This window comes from Anolis carolinensis, chromosome 2 (assembly GCF_035594765.1).
Source record: "Anolis carolinensis isolate JA03-04 chromosome 2, rAnoCar3.1.pri, whole genome shotgun sequence".
NCBI classification, from domain to species: Eukaryota; Metazoa; Chordata; class Lepidosauria; order Squamata; family Dactyloidae; genus Anolis; species Anolis carolinensis.
Window position 1 is genome coordinate 60,185,573 of NC_085842.1, and position 26,832 is coordinate 60,212,404.

General features: G+C 39.9%; 1 protein-coding gene across 5 annotated transcripts in view; it reads left to right on the top strand.

Annotated features, from left to right (window-relative positions):
* grip2 (glutamate receptor interacting protein 2) overlaps positions 1-26,832 on the top strand; it is a 555,542-nt gene that overhangs the window by 282,598 nt on the left and 246,112 nt on the right. Inside the window, exon 1 of one of the 5 annotated variants that reach the window (XM_062969792.1) lies at positions 4,698-5,749. The exons of the other annotated variants lie outside the window; for them this stretch is intronic. Coding sequence (XP_062825862.1) covers positions 5,695-5,749 — 55 coding nt within the window. The 5' untranslated portion in view covers positions 4,698-5,694. Of the gene's footprint in view, positions 1-4,697; positions 5,750-26,832 lie in introns of those variants that run through there. 5 annotated transcript variants of the gene reach the window in all.

Genomic DNA, 26,832 nt, shown 5'->3' on the forward strand with positions numbered 1-26,832 from the left:
TTCCTCAATGCAGTCTGAAACTTTACCATGGGGCAGTTTGTCAGTTCAAACTGTAGTAAGCTAAAGGCAGAACTGTGGAGGAGAGTGCTAATAGAAAAGAAACACTGAATAGAGTGTCTCTGGCAAAAAAAGTCATTTTATATGAGAAGGCTTTTGGCCATGGACTTGCAGCTGAGGAAGGGACTTTTAATAGAGGAAGGATATTGTATTTTGATTAATGTGCTTTTTATTAGCTTTTAATATGTGATTTAACAATATAATTTGTTTAATTGTTATTTATTATTTTAATAATAATAATATGTGTGTTTTTAGTCTTGGTATCAGTTGCCTTGAGTCTCAGTTTTTGGAGGGTGGTAGGATATTAGTTCAAATAAATAAACAAATACATAAATATTTGATTTAATGTTTTAAAAGAAACAAGAACTCTTAAGCTTCTAATTTAGGATTTTGTGTCCTTCTTAAATACATCTGATAATCCAAATGGTTTCTTTGCACACCCAGGATTATTTGTCTTTTTTAAAAAAAACAACTTTCAAAGTTTGCTTTTGGCAATTTCAAGGCATATTATACTTCTATATAATAGTAACAAAAATGATTCTTCATTTTAATATCCCTGCTGCAGATGTAATTTCTAAAAGCCACTAGCAGATATGTTATAATAATTAAATATAGCATTGTCATTCTAGTGCCGCACTTCCCTGAAACCAACTGGTATATAAAGGTATTTGAGATGTTACAGGTAGTTCATAGTTGTTGTATGGAGGAGCCTTATGACTACATGCACATGCATGAGTACCAGGCACGATTGATAGTCATATGGTGTTCCAGATGTTTTTGCATGGCAACTCACAATTGACTATGCAGGCTTATGCTGATGGGAGCTGCAGGCCAAAAACATCTGGAGGATTGCAGGATTCCTACAGCATATGTAAAATTTGAGGTAGATTCTGTATGCTACTTTTAACATTTCCCAATGCTTTTTTTATCATGACCATTTTAAAAACTATTCTGACTATCTGGGTACCTTGCTGTTATGGTTTTCACGATCAGATTTACTTCTCCAGAGTTCTATTATCTGTAACTAGGAAGCATTTCTTTGTTTCAAGCATATGTTATGTGGATTTCAAAACATTCTGGGTTTTTAACAAGTTGTGGGAAGTATTATTGAGCCCTTTTTCATATTTATAACCCATGTGGAGGGCTTATGGGTGTCATATCTAGCCTCCAGTTTCCTGCCTGACCAAGAGTATGGCCCTAACTGGACAAAATTTCCAAGACCTCTTTAAGCTGACACTGCACCAGCCGAAGTTCTGCAGAATTCAACCCTCTCTCAACCTAGAGGTGTTGTAAATTTTTTGGGCCCATTCTTATATATGTTGATCTTCATAAATTTGTTCTTGCACAACAAATAATGTTGCCATTTTTGTCCCCACAACGTAAAAGCTGTCAAAAATGGTAGTTTCCAAAAGCTAGTTGCAGTTCGGTGCATATTTTGTGCAAAAAATACACGTGGTTTTTGAATTTCTTCACAGAAAGTACCAAACATTTTCTGTGCAGAATTTTTTTTCCTATATACATATATCAACCCTAATAAGCCTTGAATTACAACAGGTCTTACCTGTCTAGAATTAAGATTTCTCAATCTTTCTCAAAAAACTAGTTTAACAATTTAGTCTTTTAAAAATCATTTTTCAAATATTCTTTTGATTTCCACTACCCACATCCTAGTACACTTTTGTGTCAATATTGTTATGACTGAAAAATTGATGTATTAAATTGGACAGGATCCAATAATGTCATTCCACTGACGGGAATGATAGGAGGCTAATTTCTCCTGAAATGCCTAAACTTCCTCAACATTTCTACTGGAAGACCAGGAAAATCCTTGGAATGGTTATTTGAACAAAAATGAATGCGAGAAAAAGAAAGTCTTGTAGCACAAGCATATATCTGTGGGTTGTGTTTAGGCTGCTGCTTTGTAAAGTGAATCTCAAACATCAATGGGATCACACAGGTTGGTGGGCCAGAGACAAAGTGGGGAATTATTCTAATTTCTCCTTGGAAGTACTAGAATCATAGAATCACAAAGTTGAATGAGATGGCAAGGGCCATATGATCCATACACCATGAAATCACTACCAACAAATGGCCATACAGTCTCTGTTTAAAAACAACCAGAGAAAGAGACTCCAATACTCCACCACACTCCAAGGCAGCATTTTCCATTGTTCTATAGCCCTTACTGTCAGATTATTCTTCCAAATGTTTAGGTCTGTGGTTCCCAATCTGTGGTCCATGAACCACCAGTGGTTCCCAAGAACTAAAATATGGTCCGCGGCCTCACTGTTACTACACCGTTGTAACAAGAGTGACTGGTCTTACAAAACCCTCTATAGTGCCATGGCAACAGAGATGTTGGGAGGGGCGAGGCTGACTACCCATGACAAGCACAACAACAAGCCTCCTGACTGCTTCTCCTCCTCCTCCTCCTTGGTGTCTTTGTTTTTAGGCCTTTTCCTGGGGTTATTTGGGGTGCTGATTCAGAAAATTGCATTGGATAGACCATATCAGCTCTACATTATTAAATATAAATTCTATGGGCAAGCAGATGGCTACTATTGGATGGCATAACTAATTTTTTGTTAGTTCGTTAAATTCGTTTAAAATTTGTTTTGTAATTACTTTTGAATTGATATTGAACCATCTGCTCACTGCCTTACAAATATTACGAATTTGAATAATAAAAGTACCTTTTTTCGTTTTTTTCTGATGTCTTCGGATGCCCCCCCCCCCCCCCGGACCACACCGGTTCAGTAGAAGCCTTCCGCGAAGCAGGGAGGGAGCGAAGAGAAGAGAGAAGAGCCATGCCTGCCTGCGCTTGGCCTTCTCCTTGCCCTGCCTCGCCCTGGAGCCGCTGTTTGGTTTTGCTTCTTCAGCCAGGCTTAAAGGGGAATACCAAAACCAGGCTTGCCTTCCTAAACGGAATCCTTAGAGCCAGAGGATATCCCTTTAAGAGATATCTCCACTGAGGAGATCTCCCGGAAAGGATTCTGGCACCAGCTCAATTGCAACAGATTCAGTGCCATGTCATGTGAGCTGTAGTTTTACAAAGTCCCTAGCCTTCCCTGCAGAAGAGAGCCAGTACCATGCCAAACTACAACTCCCAGTTTTCTGTCAAATTGTTTTGGATTTCAACTCCTACAATTCCTAACTCCAGACATGGGCAAAGTTTGCCCTTGCCTGGTATAGAAGCATTCTATTCTTCTCCAGACATGCCAACAGTATTAAGTGATAAAATCTTGGGCATTTTTTCCTTTAATGCTAAAAGTTCATAGGTTGTTCAGCAACAGCCTACTGGCTGGGTTGCTATGAGTTTTCCGGGCTCTATGGCCATGTGCCAGAAGCATTCTCTCCTGACGTTTCACCCACATCTGTGGCAGACATACTCAGAGGTTTTGACGTCTGTGTGAAGCTAGGCAAGTGGGGTTTATATCTGTGGAAGGTCCAGGGTGGGAGAAAGAACTCTTGTCTGTGGGAGGCAAGTGTGAATGTTGCAATTGGTCACCTTGATTAGCATTGAATAGCCTTGCAGCTTCAAAGCCTGGCTGCTTCTTGTCTGGGGAAAACCTTTGTTAGGAGGTATTAGTTGGCCCTGATTGTTTCTTGTCTGGAATTCCCCAGTCTTCTAAAGTGTTGTCCTGATTTTAGAGTTTTTTAGATGCCTGCCACAGAAGCCGCCCCTGCTTGTGGGAGGCTTCTCTCATGTTCCCGCATGGGGAGCTTGTGCTGACAGAGGGAGCTTACCCACTCTCCCTGGATTCGAACCACCAAGTTGTCAGTCAGCAGTCCTGCTGGCACAAGGGTTTAACCCATTATCATACTACCTGGGGGAATCCTTTGTTGGGAGGTATTAGCTGGCCCTGATTGTTTCCTGTCTGGAATTCCCATTTTCTGGGTGTTGTTCTTTTACTGTCCTGATTTTAGCTTTTCTGTAGCTAAAAATGCATATAAAATTGATTCTATAGGGAGGATAAATGATTGGATTTCAACTCCTACAGCTTAGCTTTCTCTGCCAATAATGGTACCATACCAAACTAAAGCTCCCAAGATTCTGTAGCAGTGAGCCATCTTGGATATTGTAAGGGATTTATTATTATTATTATTATTATTATTATTATTATTATTATTATTATTAGACCTTGCTCCCAGGAAGGTGCCTTCGCTGTGGCTCCCAACTTATCTATCTACCTTTCCACATATTCTCCACATTGTGTGTATGTGTATGTATATTATATATACATGAGCCCCGATGGTGAAGTGTGTTAAAGCACTGAGCTGCTGAACTTGCAGACCGAAAGGTCCCAGGTTCAAATCCCGGGAGCAGAGTGAGTGCCCGCTGTTAGCTCCAGCTTCTGCCAACCTAGCAGCTTGAAAACATGCCAATGTGAGTAGATCAATAGGTACCACTCTGGCGGGAAGGTAATGGCACTCCATGTAGTCATGCCGACCACATGACCTTGGAGGTGTCTATGGACAACACTGGCTCTTGCGCTTAGAAATGGAGATGAGCACCAACCCCCAGAGTCAGACATGACTGAACTTAACGTCAAGGGATACCTTTACCTATATACACACACACACACACACACACACATATGCAGGGACTATATATATATATATATATATATACACAGTATATATCACACACACACCAATTTAACAAAGTTTCAGCTACAAAAACAAAGTTTCTGAAGTAGAACAATGACTTTCACAGTAAAGACAACCCAATTTAACAGGAAATAAGACTTTCAAACCAGGAACAGATTTCTGCAATTATTAAAAAATGGTTTATTATAAAAGCTATGAAAATTCGCCAAAAATCAGAGGATAAGGGAAACGTTCCAAATTTTGGTGAGCTATCAGTGTTAAATGTGTTCTACCACTGTACCAAGTTTGAAGCAGATCACTCAAAAAATGAGGGCGGGAGAGTCCTGTAAAATCTCCCCTCGTGCTGTTTTTTTTGGCCACTGCGCATGCGCGTCCGCCATTAACGAATTAATTTTGAAACTAACGAATTTTCATTAATTTCGAATTTTTTGGGGGGGGCAAAATTCGGAAATGACATCAGAAACGAAACCCTGGCACCCCCTACTTTTGAAACGAGTTTAGAATCAATTTTTTCATGGATCGCTCAAGCCTAGCCTTTATCCCTTTCCTCTTATTTGCTGACAACTTTACCAGGAAGTTGATAGTTCCTCTTTGTTATCTTTTTTGAGAGTAATTCTTAAAGGGAGACACTTACAGATAAAAATAACCCTACAGCTGCTAATGAGTTATATTAATGTCATAGAGGATTCTTGGGATGCTAAGAAAATGTTTTCCTGTGTATGGCTGCATTTTATTTTCACAGGGGGGAAACTATGAATGTTGAGAAGCAATTTCACATTTCATTTGGTCTGAAATTTCCACAAAGTAGAGTCGTGAGGAATTCCTAAGAAAGGGATGTGTCCCATCCTCCCTGCCCTCCCTCACTCTCTTTCCTTCTGCTAGGACATGAAGCACAACTCCATTTCACAGTAATCATAAATTAATTTAAAGCCGGCAGCCCATTGCAGAGTCAGGCAGAGGTGTTGAGGGAGAAGCCGTTCAGAGCCATGTGAGCCCGGCACTGTCAAAGACAACGAACCAGGGAAGATGTTTGCTGTTTCTCTGAAGTGCCGGCTTGGGGTGGTCAGGCGTCGGAACAAAGGTACAGGGGACTGGGGCAGGGAGGGTTGAAGGAAGACCTCAGGACTCATTGACAGAGGGTAAATCAGAGAGGAGCAGCCAGGTAGGTGGACTTATTTCCAGTTTAAATGTTTCCCTTCTTTTAGTAGCCAGACAAGAGGGAAACTAGGTTGCATTGTACTCTCTGCTTGTTACATGTGTTGGAAAAGGGAGGAGGAGGAGGAGAATGGATTTGCCAATCCCTCCAGGAATACAATTCCAGAATAATGAACTCAAGTGCTTACTAATGCTAGTTGCAGGTGCAGTCGTATTAACTTATCTTAATATCTTATCTTAACTTATCTATTATCTTAATACATGTCTGTATTAGCATTTTACAAAGTGGGTTTATTTGTATTTTGGAGGGAACGGAACAGATTGTTTGTTTTACAGTAATGCTTGGTAATGCAAGTTGGTGGAGAGTTGTTTTCACAGAAGACTGGGCTGAGAGAAGAGAGCTTGTGTGTGGGTTGTTGTTTTTTTTGGGGGGGGGAGATGTCTATGTGGAAAGCTTGCAAAGAGATGCTATCAGAAATCAAAACTGAAATCTATTATAAGGACTTTATCACATGAAGGAGACAAAGCCACAGGTCATTTCACTGCTCTGCTCCTTCCTGTGATTAGCCTGTCTCCCACTATATTTGGGAAATCCCATCAATTCCTGCAGATTGCACCATGTTCCCATCACTTACCTGGTGCACTGATATGATGTCAAGGGACAGGATTCTCCTCTGCTACCATTCTCCACACCCAGGTAGCATTTTTTAAATTTTAGTTTTTATTTTATTTTTTAAAAATTAAATATAGCTGGAATTGCAAAATTGTTTATTTTTAGAAACATAGAGCAGCATGGCAGATAGTTGGACTGGATAGTCCTTGTGATCTTTTCAAACTGTATGATTTTAAATACAAGGTGGAGGTTATGAGGTTATGCTGAAGTAAGGCGTGAGGGACCACAGATTGGCTAATCAGCAAAGTTGCCAGAATGCAAGGATGTGTGACAGGGAGGGTGCTCATGCCACTATGTTGCCACTATTGGTGATCACACAACTGTCATGGAATATCAGCTTTGCGCAATAAAGTCCTAAGTCTCAAAACAATCATGCAAATGATTTTTTTGGCATTTGTGTTTACTTCTCTTAGCATCCCAGTCAGACAAAACCCAATACGTTGTATCTCTTTGAAGTGAATTGGTAGCTTCTGCTTGCAAATATTTAAAGTCTAGAAGTATTGGCAGGGGACAGGTCTCAGAACTTTTCTGCTGATACAGTTCAATTCATTTCCTTCTGATACAACTCTTGTGCACTGCTCACAGCAACCTGGTCATTGTGGCTGGACTCCAATCCTTTCACAAAACCTTCCTAAAATCTTTTCATAGATTGGAAAGTCTTAGAGGATACTTTGGATACAGCTAGCCTTGTGAGGCACATCAGTAACACCCAAATTTAGATATACACAAGCCTACATCTCATAAAGGAACAGAGATTACTATGATACACACACATGCACAAACACACATAGACACACACACACACACACACACACACACACACACTTACGGACCTTTTATAGAATAAGGATTGGCTTGTCATAAGCCACCTTAACTGTAGGTTGAGTGTTATTGATTTCCTGAAAGGTACAAGCTCAGCTTCTTTTCCTTGTTTATAGCAAGCCTCAGTGCCTGATGCAGAGCTTTGATCCAGTTCGTTAGCTTGAAACCTATTTAAGGAAAAAGCAGTATTTGAACTCCAAGTGGGATAAAGAGACCCCCTCCCCAAATGATCACATTAGACATATGAAGACAAAGGTGTCCAGATGCAAAAGCAGATAGAGCTCCTAAACCTTTGATCATTGTCCAGGAAGAGGAATTAAGTAGGCATCCCTTAAATAATAGCACGATATAACACAATTTTGTTCCTGGGTTATAAATGTCATTTCCTAATTGGTTCTATCATAAAAATGTGGAAAAAGTTTATTAAACTGCAAAACTAAGTTTTTGGGAGGACATCCTGCAGCACATTTCCCTATAGTTTCTCATACTTCTGGAACATGGCCATACAGCTCGAAAACACATAACAACCATGAAAGCCTTTGACAACACATTATCTTATAATAGTCTCAACTAATGGCAGCCACAAAAATGAAGTTTCTGGAGAATAGCAACTACTTTCAAAGTAGCTGCACAGTTAAACAGGAAATAACACGTTCAAACCAGGAATATATTTTTTTCAAATTTGTTGCATAGTATAGTAGAGGTTAGCAGGCTACTCCTATTTGACATTCTCTCCTATCCTCGGATGTAAAAATAATTCTTGTTAATTTTCAAAGTGAGAGTGGCCAAGGCTCAGACAAATTTCTGAAACTTCTTGCTCTCCAAGAAGGTTCCTCCTATGTGGAAACAGGCTGTGTTTCTCAGAGGAGAATTACAGGCAAACTTTCCCATGTCCAAAGATGCTTTGTTCTGTTGTTTGTCAACTTTTTCTGCCTCATCCTGTAATTATATAGTTAATGCTGTCCTGTTAGGGAAGCCTGGCAGAAAGCTATATGCGGCACAGAAATCACTTTCCTGCCTGCAAGATCCCAAATAAAATTCTTAGCTGAGAGCTTCACAGTCCTATGATATGAGATGCCCAACCTCTCCCCCCTCCATCTGAACTGATGGAGGTAAAAGGGGAACAGCTCAAACTGGGTCATTGATCATTGCCGTGTGAGGGAAGACATTGCCCATTATACTTTTCAGTGCTGCTGCTTTGTATACTTTCTGTTATTCCTGATATGCTGTGTAGGTAAGGGAAAGACAAGCCCCCTCCCTCTGTTTCAAATCCAATTCATTGTCAATGTCTACTGAAACCAAGTCCTCCTCCTGTCTCCCCACAGCTCCTCTTCAAAAGTCCTGTACTGTAGGGAAAGGATTTTGAAATAAAACCCATGACCAAATTAATCCTGATTATCTTCTTCAGTACTATAATAGCAGGAATATATTTTCATTCACTACTAGAACATATGAGCATATTTCAGAGTTATTCAGAGGGAGAGCCCAGAAGAATTTCCTTACTATTTTTCCTCCCATTTCATCCTACTGGCAGCTCTTTGTCAGCTGTTTTCACAAACGGCATGAAATTGTTCACATTATGGTAGTGCGGGGAGGGTCCATGTTGACAAGGACACCAAGTCAGACTCATTCAGTCCAATACCCATGTATAGCCTACCTAGAAGGTAATTTTTCCCAGCAATTCACCAAAAGATTACAATGAAGTTTGTATCTAGGGATTCTTCATTATGTTGAAAAATGAAAAAAATTGCGGGGAAACTCTTTTTGACTTAAACTTATTTGTGATGATCACTTTTTGTATTTGATCTAGCTCAGTGGTTCTCAACCTGTGGGTCCCCAGATGTTTTGGACTTCAACTTTCAGAAATCCTAACAGTTGGTAAACTGCCTGGGATTTCTGGGAGTTGTAGGCCAAAACACCTAGGACCCACAGGTTGAGAAACATGGGTCTAGATGAAAGTATGTAATTTTGTTCATCATTCTTTGCATGGTTCTATAATAGGAACACTATTGAAGTGTTGCCTTGTAGTTAAAATAGTGGAACTGGATGGTTCGTTCACACCTTTGAGGTTATGCTTTGCCTCACCAAGTGGAGAGAAAGCCAATTTTGCAAGAGTCGGGAGTTTAAGGTATATTTTATGGAAATTACTGAAACCACAACACTTCCACCCACTGCCATTTTGCATTTTGATCTTCATCTGGAGGCAAGATCTCTCTAGAGGCATGATCTTTCAGTGTTTTGATGGCAAATCTTATCAAAAATCTCCAAAATTAGACTGTGCTTCATATTCATATGTATATCTCAGTGGAAATAGTACACTGCAGGTGGAAGATGTGTCACATGCATACATCTCATCCAAATGAATCCATGGTGAGAGTAGCATTTTTACAAACTCACAGGCGATTTGATACAGATTTTTTTCCTAATAGATCCATTTTTGTATGTATTCTTGCCTATAGACATATTTACAATGCATTTTTCTGGCACAGTGCATTTCATTTTCATAAATATTCACATTTTGGTGTATGTTACCCTAATACATAGTTTTCTAACACATTATAGAGATGGAGGACTCAATTGCATTATCTAAACTATGTTGAAGAAGGTGTAGAGAAACAGGAGATCGGAGCCACATGTGGTCAATGTGCCCAAAAGAACAGAGATGGGATGAAGTGCTATCATGGATAAGCCAAATAGTGAGGGAAACAATACACTTCAGGGAAACTCTATTAATGATTTCTGTATCTGAAAGTGATAAGGATCTGGTAAATAAAAATCTTATAATGTTCCTGTTATATGCTGCAAGAATTGAAATAGTGAAAACCTGGAAAATTTAGAGAATCAGACAATAAAGAATTGGTTAAATAGAATATGGACATTGTGTAAGAAAGTTCATATATAAAATGAGCACATTTCTTCCCTCTCTGTAATTCCCAACTATTTGTTTCCTATAGTTGAGAATTCATAATGTCTCTATGAAAATCACAGGTTTTTTTTTTCAGAGGTGTGTTATTTTCAAGCAGATTTGCACATTTGTGTATGAATGTAGCAGGATCCACAAAATGCACATAAACCATGTCCCTCATACACAAATGAGAAATTCTGCTCTCTGGGTTAATCGTTTTCAACATCAGGAGTTTACTTGGCATTGTCTGAAATGTTTAAAATTTAATGTGGATGTGGATCACCTCCATTTCTTTGTGACAGTTTTAAATATGGTAATTATTAATCCAATGCTCATTTTTGCAACTTTGATCAAGAATTAAATTGAACTGAAATTAGTTTCAGATAAAATGTGGGAAAGAAAAGGGAAGGGTAGCATTATCCATATTTTACAACCAGATTTGAAAAATTATCCTTATCACTGTCTTCTATGGGCTCCTTTTCCTCAAAAGTCAGGTTTAAAGTGTGGCTTTTTGATTGACAACTGATATGATTTGCATGAAGTTATGAAGGCTTCAAGTGCTTTCCCCCCATCCAAATCTATAAATATTTTCAACACCTTGCATACATTAAATTCCATCTTCGCAACCCTTGAAGCATGCATGTCTGCAAGAGATGTGTGGGTGGGAAGGGGTGTTCCTTATGCTTCAAAGGCTTTTCTATGCAAGTAGGAGTTAAACCCAAAGGAGCATATACCAATGAAAGATGAAACCACAATTCACCAATATATAGCCTTAATCCATCACAGTGTTTGCAAACATTTAGGACCTTATCATATGGGGCTAGATTCAGCAGCAAATACCAGTCTAGCCCCAGTCACCCACGGAGCTAGCCAGCTCTGATCACATAACATCATGCCAGCTCTGTTGGTGAAGGTGGGCAGAACAAGCATGCTGCTGCTGACAACATGGGAGGTTTCCTGTGTTACTATTATTCAGTGGGGGAAGCTGCATGCACCATGCTTCCTCCTGTGGGAAGAGCTGCAAGAGGAGCCCAGCAAAGCAGGGCATGTGGCGCCTGCTTCCCAACACCCGGTGGCGAACCAGAGCACCACTGAGATCTGCCACCGAAATTATGATGTGGATAAGTGAAAGAGAATTATACCAAAGAAGCCTTATTTATTATTTAATTTATATCCATCACTACGTGGGTTGAACACTATCAGTATTACAAACCCTGACAAGCTTCTCAACCTCCTCCACCATAGTTATTACATATCAAGATCAAGGGAACCCTCAGGCAGTGCCTCCTATATGGGGAGGAGGTGTGGAGTTCTACCAGGTTCCATCTCTGCAATGCACAATTTCAACCACTATCTGCTATTTTTAAAAGCCTGTGATTTTAGAGTGCTACTAGCTTTGTTTTGTCGATATTGTTTTTGAAAAATGTGTATTTAATACTAGTTTTGTGTTTTTTACATTGCTCAAAATTTTTGTTATGGGACAGTACACATATGTGGTTGATTACTTAGCAAGAAAGTGAAGAAAATGAATAAATGCATTCCTCCTCAAAATGTATTTTCAGCTGGAGGGGCGAGAAATCGGACTTTATTTATTTATTTATCTACAACATTTCTACCCCGCCTTTCTCACCCGAGGGACTCAAGGCGGCTTACAAAATCTGGCAAAATTCAATGCCAATAACACAATAAAATAAAACATAGCACATTTAAAACAATTAGGCATTGATAAATAAAAACAGTATACAAAGATTAAAACATATAAATCCATTCATCCAAGAACCTTGCGCATAATCCTTAGTTCAGACCATGTCGAGCCATAAAGCTTATTCATTAAATGCTTACGCACAAAACCATGTTTTTAGTTTCTTCCTAAAACCCAAAAGAGATGGAGGCTGCCGGATGTCACTAGAGAGGGTGTTCCACAGCCGAGGAGCCACCACTGAGAAGGCTCTGTCTCTCGTCCCCACCAGCCACGCTTGCAAGGCAGGTGGGACCAAGAGCAGGGCCTCCCCAGACGATCTTAAGGTTCTCGATGGCACATAGGAGGAGATACATTCGGACAGGTAAGTTGGACCAGAACCGTTTAGGGCTTTATAGGTCAAGACCAGCACTTTGAATTGGGCTCAGCATATTGGCAGCCAGTGGAGCTGGCGTAACAGAGGAGTAGTGTGCTCCCTGTATGCCGCTCCAGTTATCAATCTGGCTGCTGCCCATTGGAGCTTCTGGGCTGTCTTCAGAGTCAACCCCACATAGAGCACATTGCAGTAATCCAAATGGGATGTAACTAGAGTGTGGACCACTGTGGCCAAGTCAGACTTCCCAAGGTATGGACGCAGCTAGTGAACAAGTCTTAGTTGTGCAAATGCTCCCCTGGCCACCACCGAGACCTGGGGTTCCAGGCTCAGCGATGAGTCCAGGAGAATACCCAAGCTGCGAACCTGTGTCTTCAGGGGGAGTGTGACCCCGTCCAACACAGGCTGTAACCCTATGCCCTGTTCGGCCTTATGACTGACCGGGAGGACCTCTGTCTTGTCTGGATTCCATTTCAGTTTTGAACTGTCTGCTAGTTCAATTACATTTAAACAAAGAGTAGGGATAGTGTAGTAACAAATACCACATCCCAAAATTAGTTGTATGATAACATCTTTACTGGGCAAACCAAAATACTACAAAACAAATGGTATTACCTGTCAAGGCCATGCTGGGAGTGATAATGTTAGAATCATTAGTCTACATGTTATCTTCAGATGATATGTGAGGAAAAGTAGGTAGATTATTAAATTAAACTTATCAGGCACCATCCTCAAAGGTTTTGAGGCCAGCCAAGAACACAAAAAACAACTAACACAGAGCAATAAAATGGAGTTTTCCTCCTGAGAATACAAAAGACCCCCCAATGTTATAGGTCTAAATTTAGTTCCTAAACTTCCAATTGACATCTCCAATTAAAAGAAGTCAAGCAATATTTTGTTTTGTAGCATAACGTTTTTGAAGTGCTCCATTTTTGTGTTCTGTCTGCCTGTGTTTGTTTCTCATATACACACAAGTACATACAAAAAGGTATGACTCTATGACCTTGTTTCAGTTTTAGTTATTGCCACACATAACCTAACCTGAACTGTGTTCACATTTTTTTTCTTATTCTTTTTAGTCCGCTCAAGTGAAACAAGGGAATCGGTCTGAAGCCTTAAATTATTAACATAGTACATGTGTAAGCATTAAGGCTACAAATGAATGCAAACTGAGAGGTGAGGCAAGGATCTTACTGCAACATTAGCATAGAGATCTGGGTTAGCCCTGTAGGAGTGGATGAATCACTAACACCTCCATCAGAAGAAGAGCTTCTTGCATTCCCTGTACTGTTTGTGTGAATGTGTTCTCACCTTCCAAAAATCTGCCATGTACATTCAGTTCTCAAAATGAAGAGAACACCCTTAAAGAATTGCAAAGAGGTGTGATCAAAGTGCAGGGTTTTTGCCTTTCCATTCCACCAGGGCCACCACATTCTGAGCTAATGAAAGTTCTCTTGCTTTAAGAGTCACTAATATGGAACATCTTGGGGGCAACTGGTGACTCACATGTCAGTGGGTAGTGATTCTGCTTGATATTTTAGTCTGAAGTAGTGATGCAAGGTGCCTTGAAGTTTGGTCTAATGCCTGGAGCAGATTTACTATCACAATACAAAATTAAAGCATAAAACACACAGTAGATCTCGCAAAACTGCAGAACTTGATAACTGCTAATGCATAATATAGGAACACAAATGAACACCATCTTCTCAACTAGTGGTTATAATTGTCATTACCATGAACTTCCTCTATAAAAATGTATTTATTTACAGTATTTATACCCACACCTCTCACCCTGACGGGGACTCAGAATTGCTTACAGAACATAAACATTCAGTGCCTGATTATACAATTAACAAGGGCAGACAACACAGACAGAGGTAAAGGTAGTTTTCCCCATCTTATTTCTGGCATCTTGGAGGCTGTTCTCAACTTCGGCCATGGGGGGAGAGTGCTGTCACTCTATCTTCGATGCCAAGGAGCTTCCTCCCGAAGGATGTCCTTAAGGGAGCCTTTATTACCTTCCCACTAAAAGCGATATCTATTTATCTACTTGCATTTCTGCTTTCAACCTGCTAGGTGGGCAGGTGAGCTAGAGCTAACAGCGGGTGCTTACCCCAACATGAGCTCGAACTACTGACCTTTTGATCGGCGGGATTTTTCTGCAGTACACTGGTTTAGCCTGTGCCTTTCTTGTGTCCTACTTACAATAAACATATCTCTACCAAAACCTCAAACCTAATACATATATCATATTTCCTAACAATATGTCAAAAAGCCAATAACTAAATTCAAATCTTTCTTTCTTTCTTAAAAATGTACACTGATTTAGCCTTAATCAAAAATTGTTAATGTATCCATCACCATCGACCCCCACAGCTTCATCAACTAAGCTTGTGTTGGTATAATAATGTCCTTCCATCTCTGAATATGCAAAAGTCATGTTGCTTTAATGATATATTAAGTCCTCCATGACTCATCTGCATGGTTCATTCTTTATCCAAAGAGTCAGCCAAGACGTTTGTGTGCGGTCTTTTCCCCAGCTGGAACCAAGGTGTGCTTTACTAATTCCAAGAGATCAAAAAAAGTACTATTTACAATGGTCCCTCTGATTGCTTACAGAAGTCCACAGTCATAAACAGTCCTTTCTCGGTCCACAAATCTGCTTCAGAGAATAATACAGTCCTGGTTCTTACCCTCTTTTCTCAGCAGCAAACAGGCCTCAAAATAGCAAGGCCATTCTGAGTACACTGCTGTCTTCACCAGCATTACTTAGTCAGCCCTGAAAAAAAACTTGTCCAAACTGGTTCTGCAGCAGCAGAACAGAAACAGTACCAATCAATCCCCAGGTCTTTGCAGGCTCAGCCAATCGGCTTCATGCACTTCATTTTCCAGTTAACACACACAGCACAGTGCCTTTGCAAACCATAACACAATAGAGATATTAACTGTGATAGCACTCCTGCATCCACGAATTTGTGTGGCCATAGGATGATCTACTGGACAGCATGCCAGACCCAGAATTACCATTTTGGTGCTCAGGTGAGATTGAGCAACCAAGCCGCAAGAGAACAGTTCAGGAAAACAGCCCTTTGGCTTGTTGTTTCTGTCATTTCGGAGGTGCATGGGGCCTCTTCCTCAAATTTTGATCATTCATCTGTAAGGAATGAGCTGGTTTGTTGAGGGGAAAGGTTATGGATATCCTTTTGGTGGTTGATGTGTTGGTCTTTTTGCTTTGCTAAGTTTGACAGAGTGATTGTGATCTTTGGTAATTGATACAGTCTACAGAAGGATAAACAAGAAGATTTTAATTGCATTGAACAGGAGATTGGCATGTGCCTGCTTCTTAGTGTAACATAATATTTAGAAGGCTGCATTTTATGGGGGTTCACTGTATAATCTGGCAGTCTTATTGATCCATCAATTGCAACAGTTGAAAATGAACATTTGAGACAATTTCGCTGTACAGATAATTGTGTATTCCTAAAATTAGTTTGATACCTCATAGATACCTAGATTTGATCATGTACTGCAGCAGCTCTCAACCTGTGGGTCTCCAGATGTTTTGGCCTACAACTCTCAGAAATCCCAGCCAGTTTACCAGCTGTTAGGATTTCTGGGAGTTGAAGGCCAAAACATCTGGGGACCCACAGGTTGAGAACCAATGATGTACTGGAAGGCAAAAGCTTGAAATTCTATTCTCATGTTCAATAATATTGCAAAGGAACAGTTGCTGCAAGTAAGGAGCAAAAGAATGACAAATACACAGCTACATAAATGAAGTGCACTTCTTGGATAAACTTAGGGAAGTTTCCTAATTAATGCCACATATCTAGTGTTGGCTGGTAATACTGACAGACTGACACTATTTTATAAGAATTTGATAAGAACCTTTCTTAGGAGAGAGCGCTGCATCGATCCTTCCATTTAATGAGAACAAGAGCAGTTTCCTTGTGAATAAAGAATAAGACTGTGAAACGGGTGCAAACGGCATCTGTAGTAGAAACACTTTTGCACTCTAATAAAAGTTATGAGAAGGAATGTGAAAATCCAGATAGTTTGGTTGTTTGGTTCTCCAGTATGGTTTGGTTCACCATTTCCTCCCCTCCTTACCTTAATTCTAACCAGACTTTTAGCTTCTGATTAAGATCTGGGATCAGGAGACATCTTGTACATGTATAACTATGATACATTTCCTACTAAGGGTGTATTTAAACTATAGAATTAATGCTGATTGACAGCACTTTAACTGACATGTCTCGATGCTCCAAAAAACCTGGAAGTTGTAGGTTGGTGAGGCAAGAGCACTCTTTGGCAAAGAGGGGTAGGCAGCTTGTAAAATGGAAACTCTCAGGATTCCAGAGCATTGAGCCATAGCAGTGAAAGTGCTGTCAAACTGCATTACATCTACAATGTAGATGTACTTTAAGTCATCCACTAATTTTTCTTTGGTGCAGCTCCCACAGCATACACAATTCTCGGCCAGAGGAGGGAGATGAAAATGGCAGCTCTTTTCCTAGAGCTGAACACTCACACACAGGAAACTATAGGGATTTCAAAGGACCTCTTTAAAGTCCTTGAATATGATGATCTTGCTGGCTCTTTGTCTACAGCTTCCCCTTCTCTACTTACAAAGAAATAACTGCATATGCAAAATGTTGGGTTTGGGGAAATGTTGGTCGTTGGGCATTCAGGTCAGAATTTTGACCTCTTTAACTATAAAAAAGTAAGTTACAATGACACAAGTTGGATGTATACATTGTAGTTCACTAACAGGATGTCAGCTATTGAACTTATGTATATCCAAAATGACAGGTATGTTTTCTCCTCCCATTTTTATCTCACAACAAAACTATAAGTTAAGTTAAAATGAAAGGGCTTCATGGCTTAGTGTGAACTTGGTGCTGGGTTTTCAGATATTTCACTGGAGTATCAAAATAGGCTGAGATGTCAAACATAACTCCTATTAAGGAAGTGAAGGATTTCAAAACCCATCAAACATTTAAATTTGGATTTGCCCTTAATTTTACCCTTGAATTTTTGCATATATTTGAAGTGGGAAGCAGTTCATTATCTGCATGGCTAATGTTGCTAGTCCATTAACTAAGCATAAGTAATTTCCCAAATCTTTAACAGGGTTATGTTGATTTTATATCCCTAATATCCAGTGTGGGAAGAAATGGGAAAACGTGCTGAACTGAATGGATAAAAACTCTTTTCATGTGTGTAAACCACATGCTTAAATGATCACACTTTAAAGCATAATATTTTCTCTCTTTCAGTTTCTGTGACTATTGCCATACATTTTTAAATGCTATGCCCCACATTTGAGCTTTAACAGGTTGAGGTTGGATTTAATTTCATTTCAATCCAGAATTGTAGCATTAGTGCTGAACTTTCTTCTTTTTGATTTTGCAAATGATCCCGAGGGTTATTTTAACCTACTTTTTATGCTGTTAACTTAGTTTCACAGATTAATTATGAGAAGCCAGCAACTTCTGAAATAGCATATAAATCAGCATTTATTTGAATGATTTACTTGGAATGTGTTCAGTGCCTATTTAAAAACAAAATCACTATGGACATTCTCCAAAAAATCCCGGTCTATTTATCCATTAGGGTTCTATGGTTGGTTTCTAAAAGCATGTGGCTTGGCTAATGTGGCAGATGCTCAAAAGACAACTGACATGTATGTTAGTGAGAGTAAACAGAGCAGTAACAGAGGAACTAGTGTAAATATTAGATGCTGATCTTGAGTCTAGGCAAATACTACTCAAGCAGAATGGAGAATGATGGGAGGCAGACATAGAGATAAATACGGCGAGAGGTTTAGAAAGAAGACCACTCACATGCTGGCATCTCAAAGTTACATAGATTGGGGCAAATAAAAAAAATTAGATCCCCAGTAGCACCCAATTGCCCCTTGACCACCACCTTTCCAAGAGAATTACAGGCTGTTGGGTTTAACTCATAGCATAAGAAAGTTATATCTTTCTTAGATAACCTAATGCGATTATCCTGTTTCATGGCAGGGGATTAGACAGGATGACCCACGAGGTCTCTTCCAACTCTCTGAGTCTATGATTCTTGAGATCACAACATTTTGATTCCCTTAGCCAGTTATACTCCCCCAAAGTAACTTTTCTCAACTCTGATCTCTTGCAGAAGAACTATTGTTCTGCTTGGTAGTTTTCATTGGTGAACTTTTCCTTTCTGTTTCTGACTTAGAACATCTTATCAAAACATTATCTGCTACAGGCAAGATATTTCTGCCCTGGAATGAAGCATACATATCTTTAACCTTGGACCAGGTGCCATGCTAAGTTTTCCAAGCAGTAGAAACAGTATGTGGTGTGAGGAAACCAAATCTACTTCCCAGATACAGTAGAGTTTCACTTATCCAACATAAATGGGCTGGCAGAATGTTGGATAAGCAAATATGTTGGATAATAAGGAGGGATTAAGGAAAAGCCTATTAAACATCAAATTAGGTTATGATTTTACAAATTAAGCACCCAAACATCATGTTATACAACAAATTTGACAAAAAAAGTAGTTCAATACGCAGTAATGCTATGTAGTGCTTACTGCATTTACAAATTTAGCACCAAAATATCATGATGTATTGAAAACATTGACTACAAAAATGCGTTGGATAATCCAGAACGTTGGATAAGTGAATGTTGGATAAGTGAGACTCTACTGTACTTCCAAATAGGGCCCCCTGCCTTGGCTCCAGCAGCTAATTTTCCTGTGGAAGTATTGTGCTTCTGAGCTTCAAGGAATGGACCTGAAATGATTCTCCTTTGTACTCAGACCCTGTCACCACACCTCAAAGTAGTTAGAAACATCATCAAAAGAAGCTAGTTATTCAAGACAACTGATTATCTTTAACCCTGGACCAGGTGGCGGGCTAAGTTTTCCAAGCAGTAGAAAATGGAAAGTTGTGAAAGTGGAGCTCTCAAGAGAAATCCCTATTGCTCTTCCTGGTGTAATGTGTTTCTAGCTCTTCCTGGTGTAATGTGTTAGGACCCGAATTAAAGTACTGTCCAGGATACTGAATCTTACTCTGCCCGCGCTCTCTCTCTCTCTCCCTCCCCCCCCCCCAAACATTCTGGGCTCGTCTACATAATTTTTATGCCCTTAAATATTATAATTAATTTGATAATGCCCTTATTGAAGATTAAAATAGAAAAGTCAAATCACATTGGCCTTATGTGTTTTGTGGTATATATGTATGGGAATGGGGTAATAGAATCACTTGCTATGTGGAGCATGACTGTAGTGTATATATACAGTATATATTACAAAGATAGTGCAGCGTGCATTTCTGCCAACAGAGCTATGTGGTATACTACTCAGTTATCATACAGAATTGCACTATTGTGCAACTTGACTGCATATCAGCCATTGTGGCAATCCTTCCTCCCATTGTGCACTGGCAGATTGGGTCCATACAAAAGAAACAGATATAATTGTGTAAATCTCATTTTCAGTAGGATAATTATATAGTGAATAAAATGTGTAACAGTTTTGTGCAAGATTCTGCCTGTACAACTCCATCTGTGTAACCATGACATGACATGTCTGTTATACTGCAACTAAAAATATACAGCTGTTTAGGGTGCTTAGGGTACCCTAAGCTAAGAAACCAACAGGATTCTATTATCTCTCCATCTATTTGCAAAGAATGCTTGTCTATAAGCCTTTCCCATTGCCCTAACAAAGCAGCATGCTTCCCATTTGTATGGATGGTCCTTTACTTCTCCATCCCCTAGAATCAACACATCAAATGCTATTTACCATGCATACCATTGGCTGCAATTTAGGCTGAAGTCTTCAGCTCACTATCTGGCACTTTAGGGACTAATTTAGCTGCACTCTTTCGGAGCTTAATTCCCTGCTTTCAAAGAGAAATGTACTTCCACTTCAGTTGAACTCCTGCTGTACTAAAGTTTTCCAGACTGCCAGTCGTGTGAAGACTTAGGAGGGCTCCACACAGATATGTAAGTGTGTGTACACACACACACACACACACACTCCTTCTCTCAAAAGTCCCAATTATTCAAACAGATTGGAAGACTTGAAAGTACATCAGAGAAGCGGGGGAGCTTGCAATGTAAATTATTTGCCATCAGGGATGTGACCTCATTTCGATATTTGAAAGAGGAGGCTGTGTACAGAAAGAGTAAAAACAAAGCAGGTTCTAAACTCATATCAGTATCCTAAAAATATTTACTTGGAACTTAGCCTGATTGATTCTGCTATAGATTACTTTCACGTCACTCCAATTAGGATTGGTGTTTATGGCAGCACATCTGGAAATTAGTTTGTTTTGTTTAGTAAATACATAAATCTCATCTTCACATCAAAATGTCCTGGGGCAGTGAACAACATCTGATAGAATCAAAGTAATCTAGATGTGTAAAGGACCTCATGACCAGAAAAGGAATCCACAAGTGAATCTTCCCAAAAGAGACTCCAGCCCCAGTTAACCAGGCTACTCTACTATCATACAGCTCTTACCATCAGGAGCATATAACAGCAGGTTTTATGGTCCAATGTGGATTTGAACCCTGATTTCCAGAGTTGTAGTCCAATGCTTCTACTATCCATTTATATTTTTGTTTTGTTTTTCAGCTGTCCAATGGTATTCACAAATGTCTTGTGACATCACAGTTCAAATTAGCTGATTATCTTCTTGTGATGTTTCTTCACAGTCCTATTTTCTTACATAGAAATTGAAAATACCATGGCACCAGGTAGTGAAATAACACTGCTGTCTCAGACAGACATCCACTAAAATACTTTATGAAATACTTGACCTGACCAACATCCACTAGATTTCCATGTCAATATAGCTGTTACCCAGATTGAGATATCCATCTGTAGATAAAGATTTCTTCATGGAAGAATTTGTACTTTATGTCTAAATGTTCCCCACATATACAACACTTACTATTATTTAAAAGTTTCCTTTCACCTACAGTATAGATCCTTCTTGTGATAACATTCCAATTCAACCAGCAATTTCCATGTAGCACATACACAGGCTCACAAACATAAACAGGCTCTGGAAGTGTTATTGTACAGTTGTAGGCACCTTGGCAACACCTATGCAGGCATCTTGACAACAGGCTCTAAATTAGACCCACAGGCTGAAGAGTCTGTCTACCTGGTCAATCCTTGGAGTTTTTTCAGTTTATCTTCCACCCTTTATTATAGAGTATTTACATCCCAAAGAGGTCCCATCAAAAATTCAGATAGTGATCTTTGGATGAAGCAGTATAGAAAATGTACCATTGGTAGACATACAGGTACCTTTGTCTAGTTTCCAGTTCCAGCACTATTTGGAGCTATCTGGGGGTGTTAATCCTCCGGTCTTGGTTTGCTTGATCAACCCTCATCTTTAGCAAATATTGGACTTGGGACCAATATGCAACCATGGCTTCTGTGTCAATAAACAGCTAAAAAGTACCTTCCAGCTGCAAAAGGTCCAGTGATCTAGAACAGTGCTTCTCAATACTTGGTCTGTCTGATATTTCAGACATCAATTTCAGATGTCCCAGCCAACATGACCAGTCTGTAAGACCAGAATTTGAGAAGCATCTAGATCACAGCAATCTGTGACTGCTTCCTACCCTATACCACATTTGCTATGTTTTTCAATATTATTGATGTAGCAAAATAGGATGCGTGAATTTAAAACTCTTAATAAAAGAGATTGTTTTCCGACTAGGGAGTGTATAATTAGTGTCACAAGAAAGGTTCAAGTCAAGAGAGTTTGCTTATAAGGAAAATATTTGGGAAGAGTAATTGGTATTGAAAATGTGTGGTATAAGTCAAGGTTTACCACCTCCTGTATTTCAGAAAGTATGCCAGCTTATCTGGACATCTCTTTATCCTCAAAGTTGAGACATATCTAAGGTACACAAGATTAAAAACCTCTGCTTGCATTAGTTATTTTGACATGGAAGCCCATGTCTTTTAGTGTTAGGGAGGCAATCTTCAACATTAATTTACTTTGAGACTAATGGGATGGAATATATCTAGGTCCATAGTCCTACTTGCATTCTCAAGCCATGCTTACATAGAAGCATCCTTTTAGAGCTGCCATTCAGTTCACTTCACTTCACTTTATTTCTTAATTAGTCGCTCTCCACCAGCTCCGAGCAACTTACAATTTAAAATATCATTCCACAATATAAAAACATTAAACATAAAAACATTCAACAGTGACTATTTGGCAAATTAGATCTGATTTACTTAAATGCACAATTGAACAGCCAAGTCTTGAGCGCTTTTACAAAAGGTCACTCTTCATGGAGCTAGAAGCCGATTTTAGGGGAGACAATGCAAAATGTGAGATCACCAATTATCTCAAAAGAAGCTTTCACAACTGGACTTCATTGATTCAAATCCTACAAAATGGGATAAGGGTTGTAAATTGTACCCTGTAGGCTGCTTCTGAGCAATTCTAAGAACAATTTTGCAATGTGTTTGCTCTCCCTGGGCTGCTTTAGGCAGGAAAAGGATCCTGATTTCCAACGAGAGATTAAAACAGAAGCCAACTGCAACATGTGTGGGAAATTAATTTTTCTAACATGAAGAAATTTTTAAAAAAATCAGAAGATGGGGGACACAGCAGAGGGTGTTCCTCCAAGGACTTGCATGTGGCCAAGGTGCCCCCAACACGTAGCAGTTTTCTACCCTTGCTATCCACATCAACCAGAAAGTAAATACCCAAGCACTCAGGGGGTTTTCTTACACTGGAATATCTTCATGCATATATGTATGATATGCATGTAGTTTATCTTTTTTATTTGCATTTTCTCCTCTGGACTCCTGATAACTGTATTATTTAAATGAGTGAGTATATCTGAGACGTGGGAAGGTTGAGAGAATAGGAAGATTTTCCCCATCTCTCATGCAGTTTGATCTAGCATGTTAATATACTCAGTTGTTATTGTGATTAATTATTTAATCCTCTTCCCTCAGTGCTGGGGTATAATAGCAGCCCCTGTTTCTGCTGAGATTCACAGTTCTCTCCTTTTCCTGTGAGCGCTTCACAGACTCTGGAAATGCAGCAGGGAGAGTTGAAACTAGGCTCTTAAAGGAGCCTCCACTCTCTGCATCTTCACTTGCATTCATTTCCTGAGTCTGAGCTCTGTGTCGTCCTCCTAGGGCCCTTCCACACAGTCCCTATATCCCAGGATCTGATCCCAGGTTTTTTGCTTTAAACTGGATTATATGAGTGCGTACTGCCAGATAATCTGGGATAATCAGAAAACATGGGATCAGATCCTGGGATATAGGGCCTGTCTGGAAGGGCTCACAGTCTTCTGAATTTGTCCTGGTCTCTGTCTTTCTCAGGCATGCCAAAGAAATCAGTAAAAAAAACAGAGTGGTACAGATATAGGCAACTGAAAGAAATATTTGCACTAGACAATAAAAATATGGGATTTGAAAGAGACCAATCAGAATTTGAAAAGAAAGAAGAGCATCTTATTTGAAAAATATCTAAACAATTACTGAAGATGGAAATGGAAACAGAACTGATAAAGGATTGTATGATTAAATGGACACAAAATATCGGGCACAACATAGAACTAGATAAATGGGAAAAAACATGAACTATTGGCTTAAAGAAAATTTGGTGCTACAACCTTAGAGACAAATGTTATCAAATGATGAACAGGCAATACCTGTTGAAGTCCAAAACACCTACAGGGCCTAAGTTTGCTCATGCCTGGTATATATTATAATGTTATGTGACATGGTAAGGGCTTGCAACATCTTGTTGGGTGTGCTAGGTGTTTTGGACTTCAACTCCCACAATTCCTAACAGCCGGTAGGCTGTTAGGGATTGCGGGAGTTGAAGTCCCAAACTCCAAGAAGGCCTAAGTTTGTGTGAGCGGTGAGGGATTTTGGGGGCAATTTCTCAAGGCAGGGTTTGGAGTCATTTAGCCAGTTGGCTTCTGAGGGTAGAGACAGCAAGGGAAGGGAAGCAAGGGCTTTCAGAGAGGGAACACAGGCCGCTGAGTGAGGGATAGGGTTTGAAAGGAGGAAAGAGAAAGGAGAAAGGATTGTGGGGAGGAAGGAGGAGTGCTGGGGTTGTGTGTGTGAGTGGGCTACCTTGGGAGGCTTGTGGTAGGGACAGAACAACGCTTCTGAGGGGATGCAGTGCCTGCCTTCGGGGTTCGTTATTTTGAACAGTCTTTCTTCCTCCGTTTTTTTTTTTCTCCCACGTGCTGGAGGGGTGTTCGCTGGAGGGGCATGAGGCTTGAGGCAGCACGTGTGCTGTTGGTTGCTGTTAATTTGGGGGGTTTTAGACCTTTTATCTTTTACAAGCATACATTACATTTTTATATATATAGGAGATATATAAAAATGTAATGTGGCACTTTATTATGGAGTAAACAGCAAAACCACTGAACCCAATCACACCAAATTTGGCCACAAAAGATATAGTCATGCAAGCTATGTCTTTCAAACAAAAAAACCCTAAAAATATAATATCTAAATTAGAGGAAGAGAAAGAACTGTTTTTGCCCCTTGCTGCCAGTTAGAAGGATAGGCTCTGCCCATTTTGTATCCTAGCAACCCACTAAGCCCCAGTGGCACCAGGGCCTCTTCACTCAAGCCACTGCCTATAAAATACAGATTATATGATTTGAACTGGATTATATGGCAGTGTGGACTCAAGGCCCTTCCACACACCTATATAACACAGAATGCCAAGGCAGATAATCCACAGTATATGCTTATACTGGATTATCTTGAGTCCACACTGCCATATAACCCAGTTCAGTGTGGATTTTATACAGTTATGTAGAACGGGCCTTATATAATCCAGTTCTAAGCAGATGATATCAGATTATAAATATAATATATAATAATTACTGTGGTATAATAATACAGAATAATATAATCTCTAAAACCAGGACAGTAGATAAAGAGCAACACTCTGAAAACAGGGAAATTTCAGAAAGGAAACAACCAGGGCCAGCAAACACCTCCCAACAAAGGATTCCCCCAGGCAAGAAGCAGGCAGGTTTTGAAGCTGCAAGGCCATTAAATGTTAATCAAGGTGGCTAATTGCAGCATGCATACTTGCTGCACCAAGGCTATTGATTGCTATTCCACCTGGCCAACCAAGGATTCCACAAGGTAGAAAGTGGCCAGGCTTGCAAGCAGCAAGGCTATTCATTGCTGTTCAACCTGTACAACCAAGATTTCCCCTAGATAGAAAACCCCCAGGCTTTGAAGCCATGAGGCTATTGCATCCCATTCAACCTGGCCATCGAAGAATGGCCCTATGTAGAAAGCGGCCAGACTTTGAAGCAGCGAGGCTATTCAGTGCAATTCAACCTGGCCAACCAAGATTTTCCCTAGATAGAAAACCCTCAGGTTTGGAAGCCATGAGGCTATTCCGTGCCATTCAACTTGCTCAAGGAGGGATGCCCCTATATAGAAAGCGGCCAGGCTTTGAAGCAGCGAGGCTATTCAGTGCAATTCAAATTGGACAAAAGACATTTCCCTAGAACGCAAGTACCCAGCCTTCCAAGGAGAAAGCCTATTCCATTGTATTCTAGCTCACCAAACAAGGTGAAAATGGACAGGCTTTGAGGCTGCAAGGCAATTCACTGCTATTCCACCTGGCCAGCAAATGATTCCCATAAGCCACAGCAACGTGTGGCCGGGCACAGCTCGTATAGATTTGTTTCACTGTTTTTATGAACATGGAAACTGAAAAAAAAAACATTAATTCAAAAAACAGAGTTAAAAATAACTGGTAGATATAGCTCAGTCCTTTCTGTTGTGCTCATTTTGGCTCATTTCATAACACAGAGATTAAATGGTTCCCAGCCTTCTCAGAGTGGCCATCTCATGCTTAGACATCCCAAACCAAAAGGAGAGCTTGGCATCTTTTTTGCCTACTACCACCACTCCCCTTTTCTTATTTCATATAGTCTTGTGGGGACATGAGAGAAGCCTCCCAGAAGGATGATAACACATCCAGGCATCCCTTGAGCAATGTCTCTGTAGATGATCAATTCTCTCACACCAGAAGCAACTCGCAGTATGTTCTCAAGTCACTTCTGACATGATTTTAAAAAATTATATAGTGATTGAGCAGCTTTTAATCCATACAATTATAATTCATGAAATAATAATCCAGTTTTATGGCTATCTTTTGATCATTATATTAAAAATCAGTGGATGACCCAAACAGTCTGAAACTTGGGAGGCTTGCAGTCATAAATGTGTCCTCCAAGTATGGACATTTTCGTTCCAATAGCCCTAAAAATGACACAAAGGTGAGCCTCGGAAGTTCCCCCATTGCTGCCAATGGGCCGGATGAGTGAAAATGAAACTTTTGACTGCTGGATCGAGAAATAGCATTTCCCTCCCTCCCGAATTCAGGAAGTTCTCAAAAAAAAAAAAAAAAAAAAAAAAAAGAGGGCAGCTGAAAATCAGGCAGTGAAAATGGCAGGGATTTTCCTGAATTGCACACCTCTATCTACTACTCCTTGGCA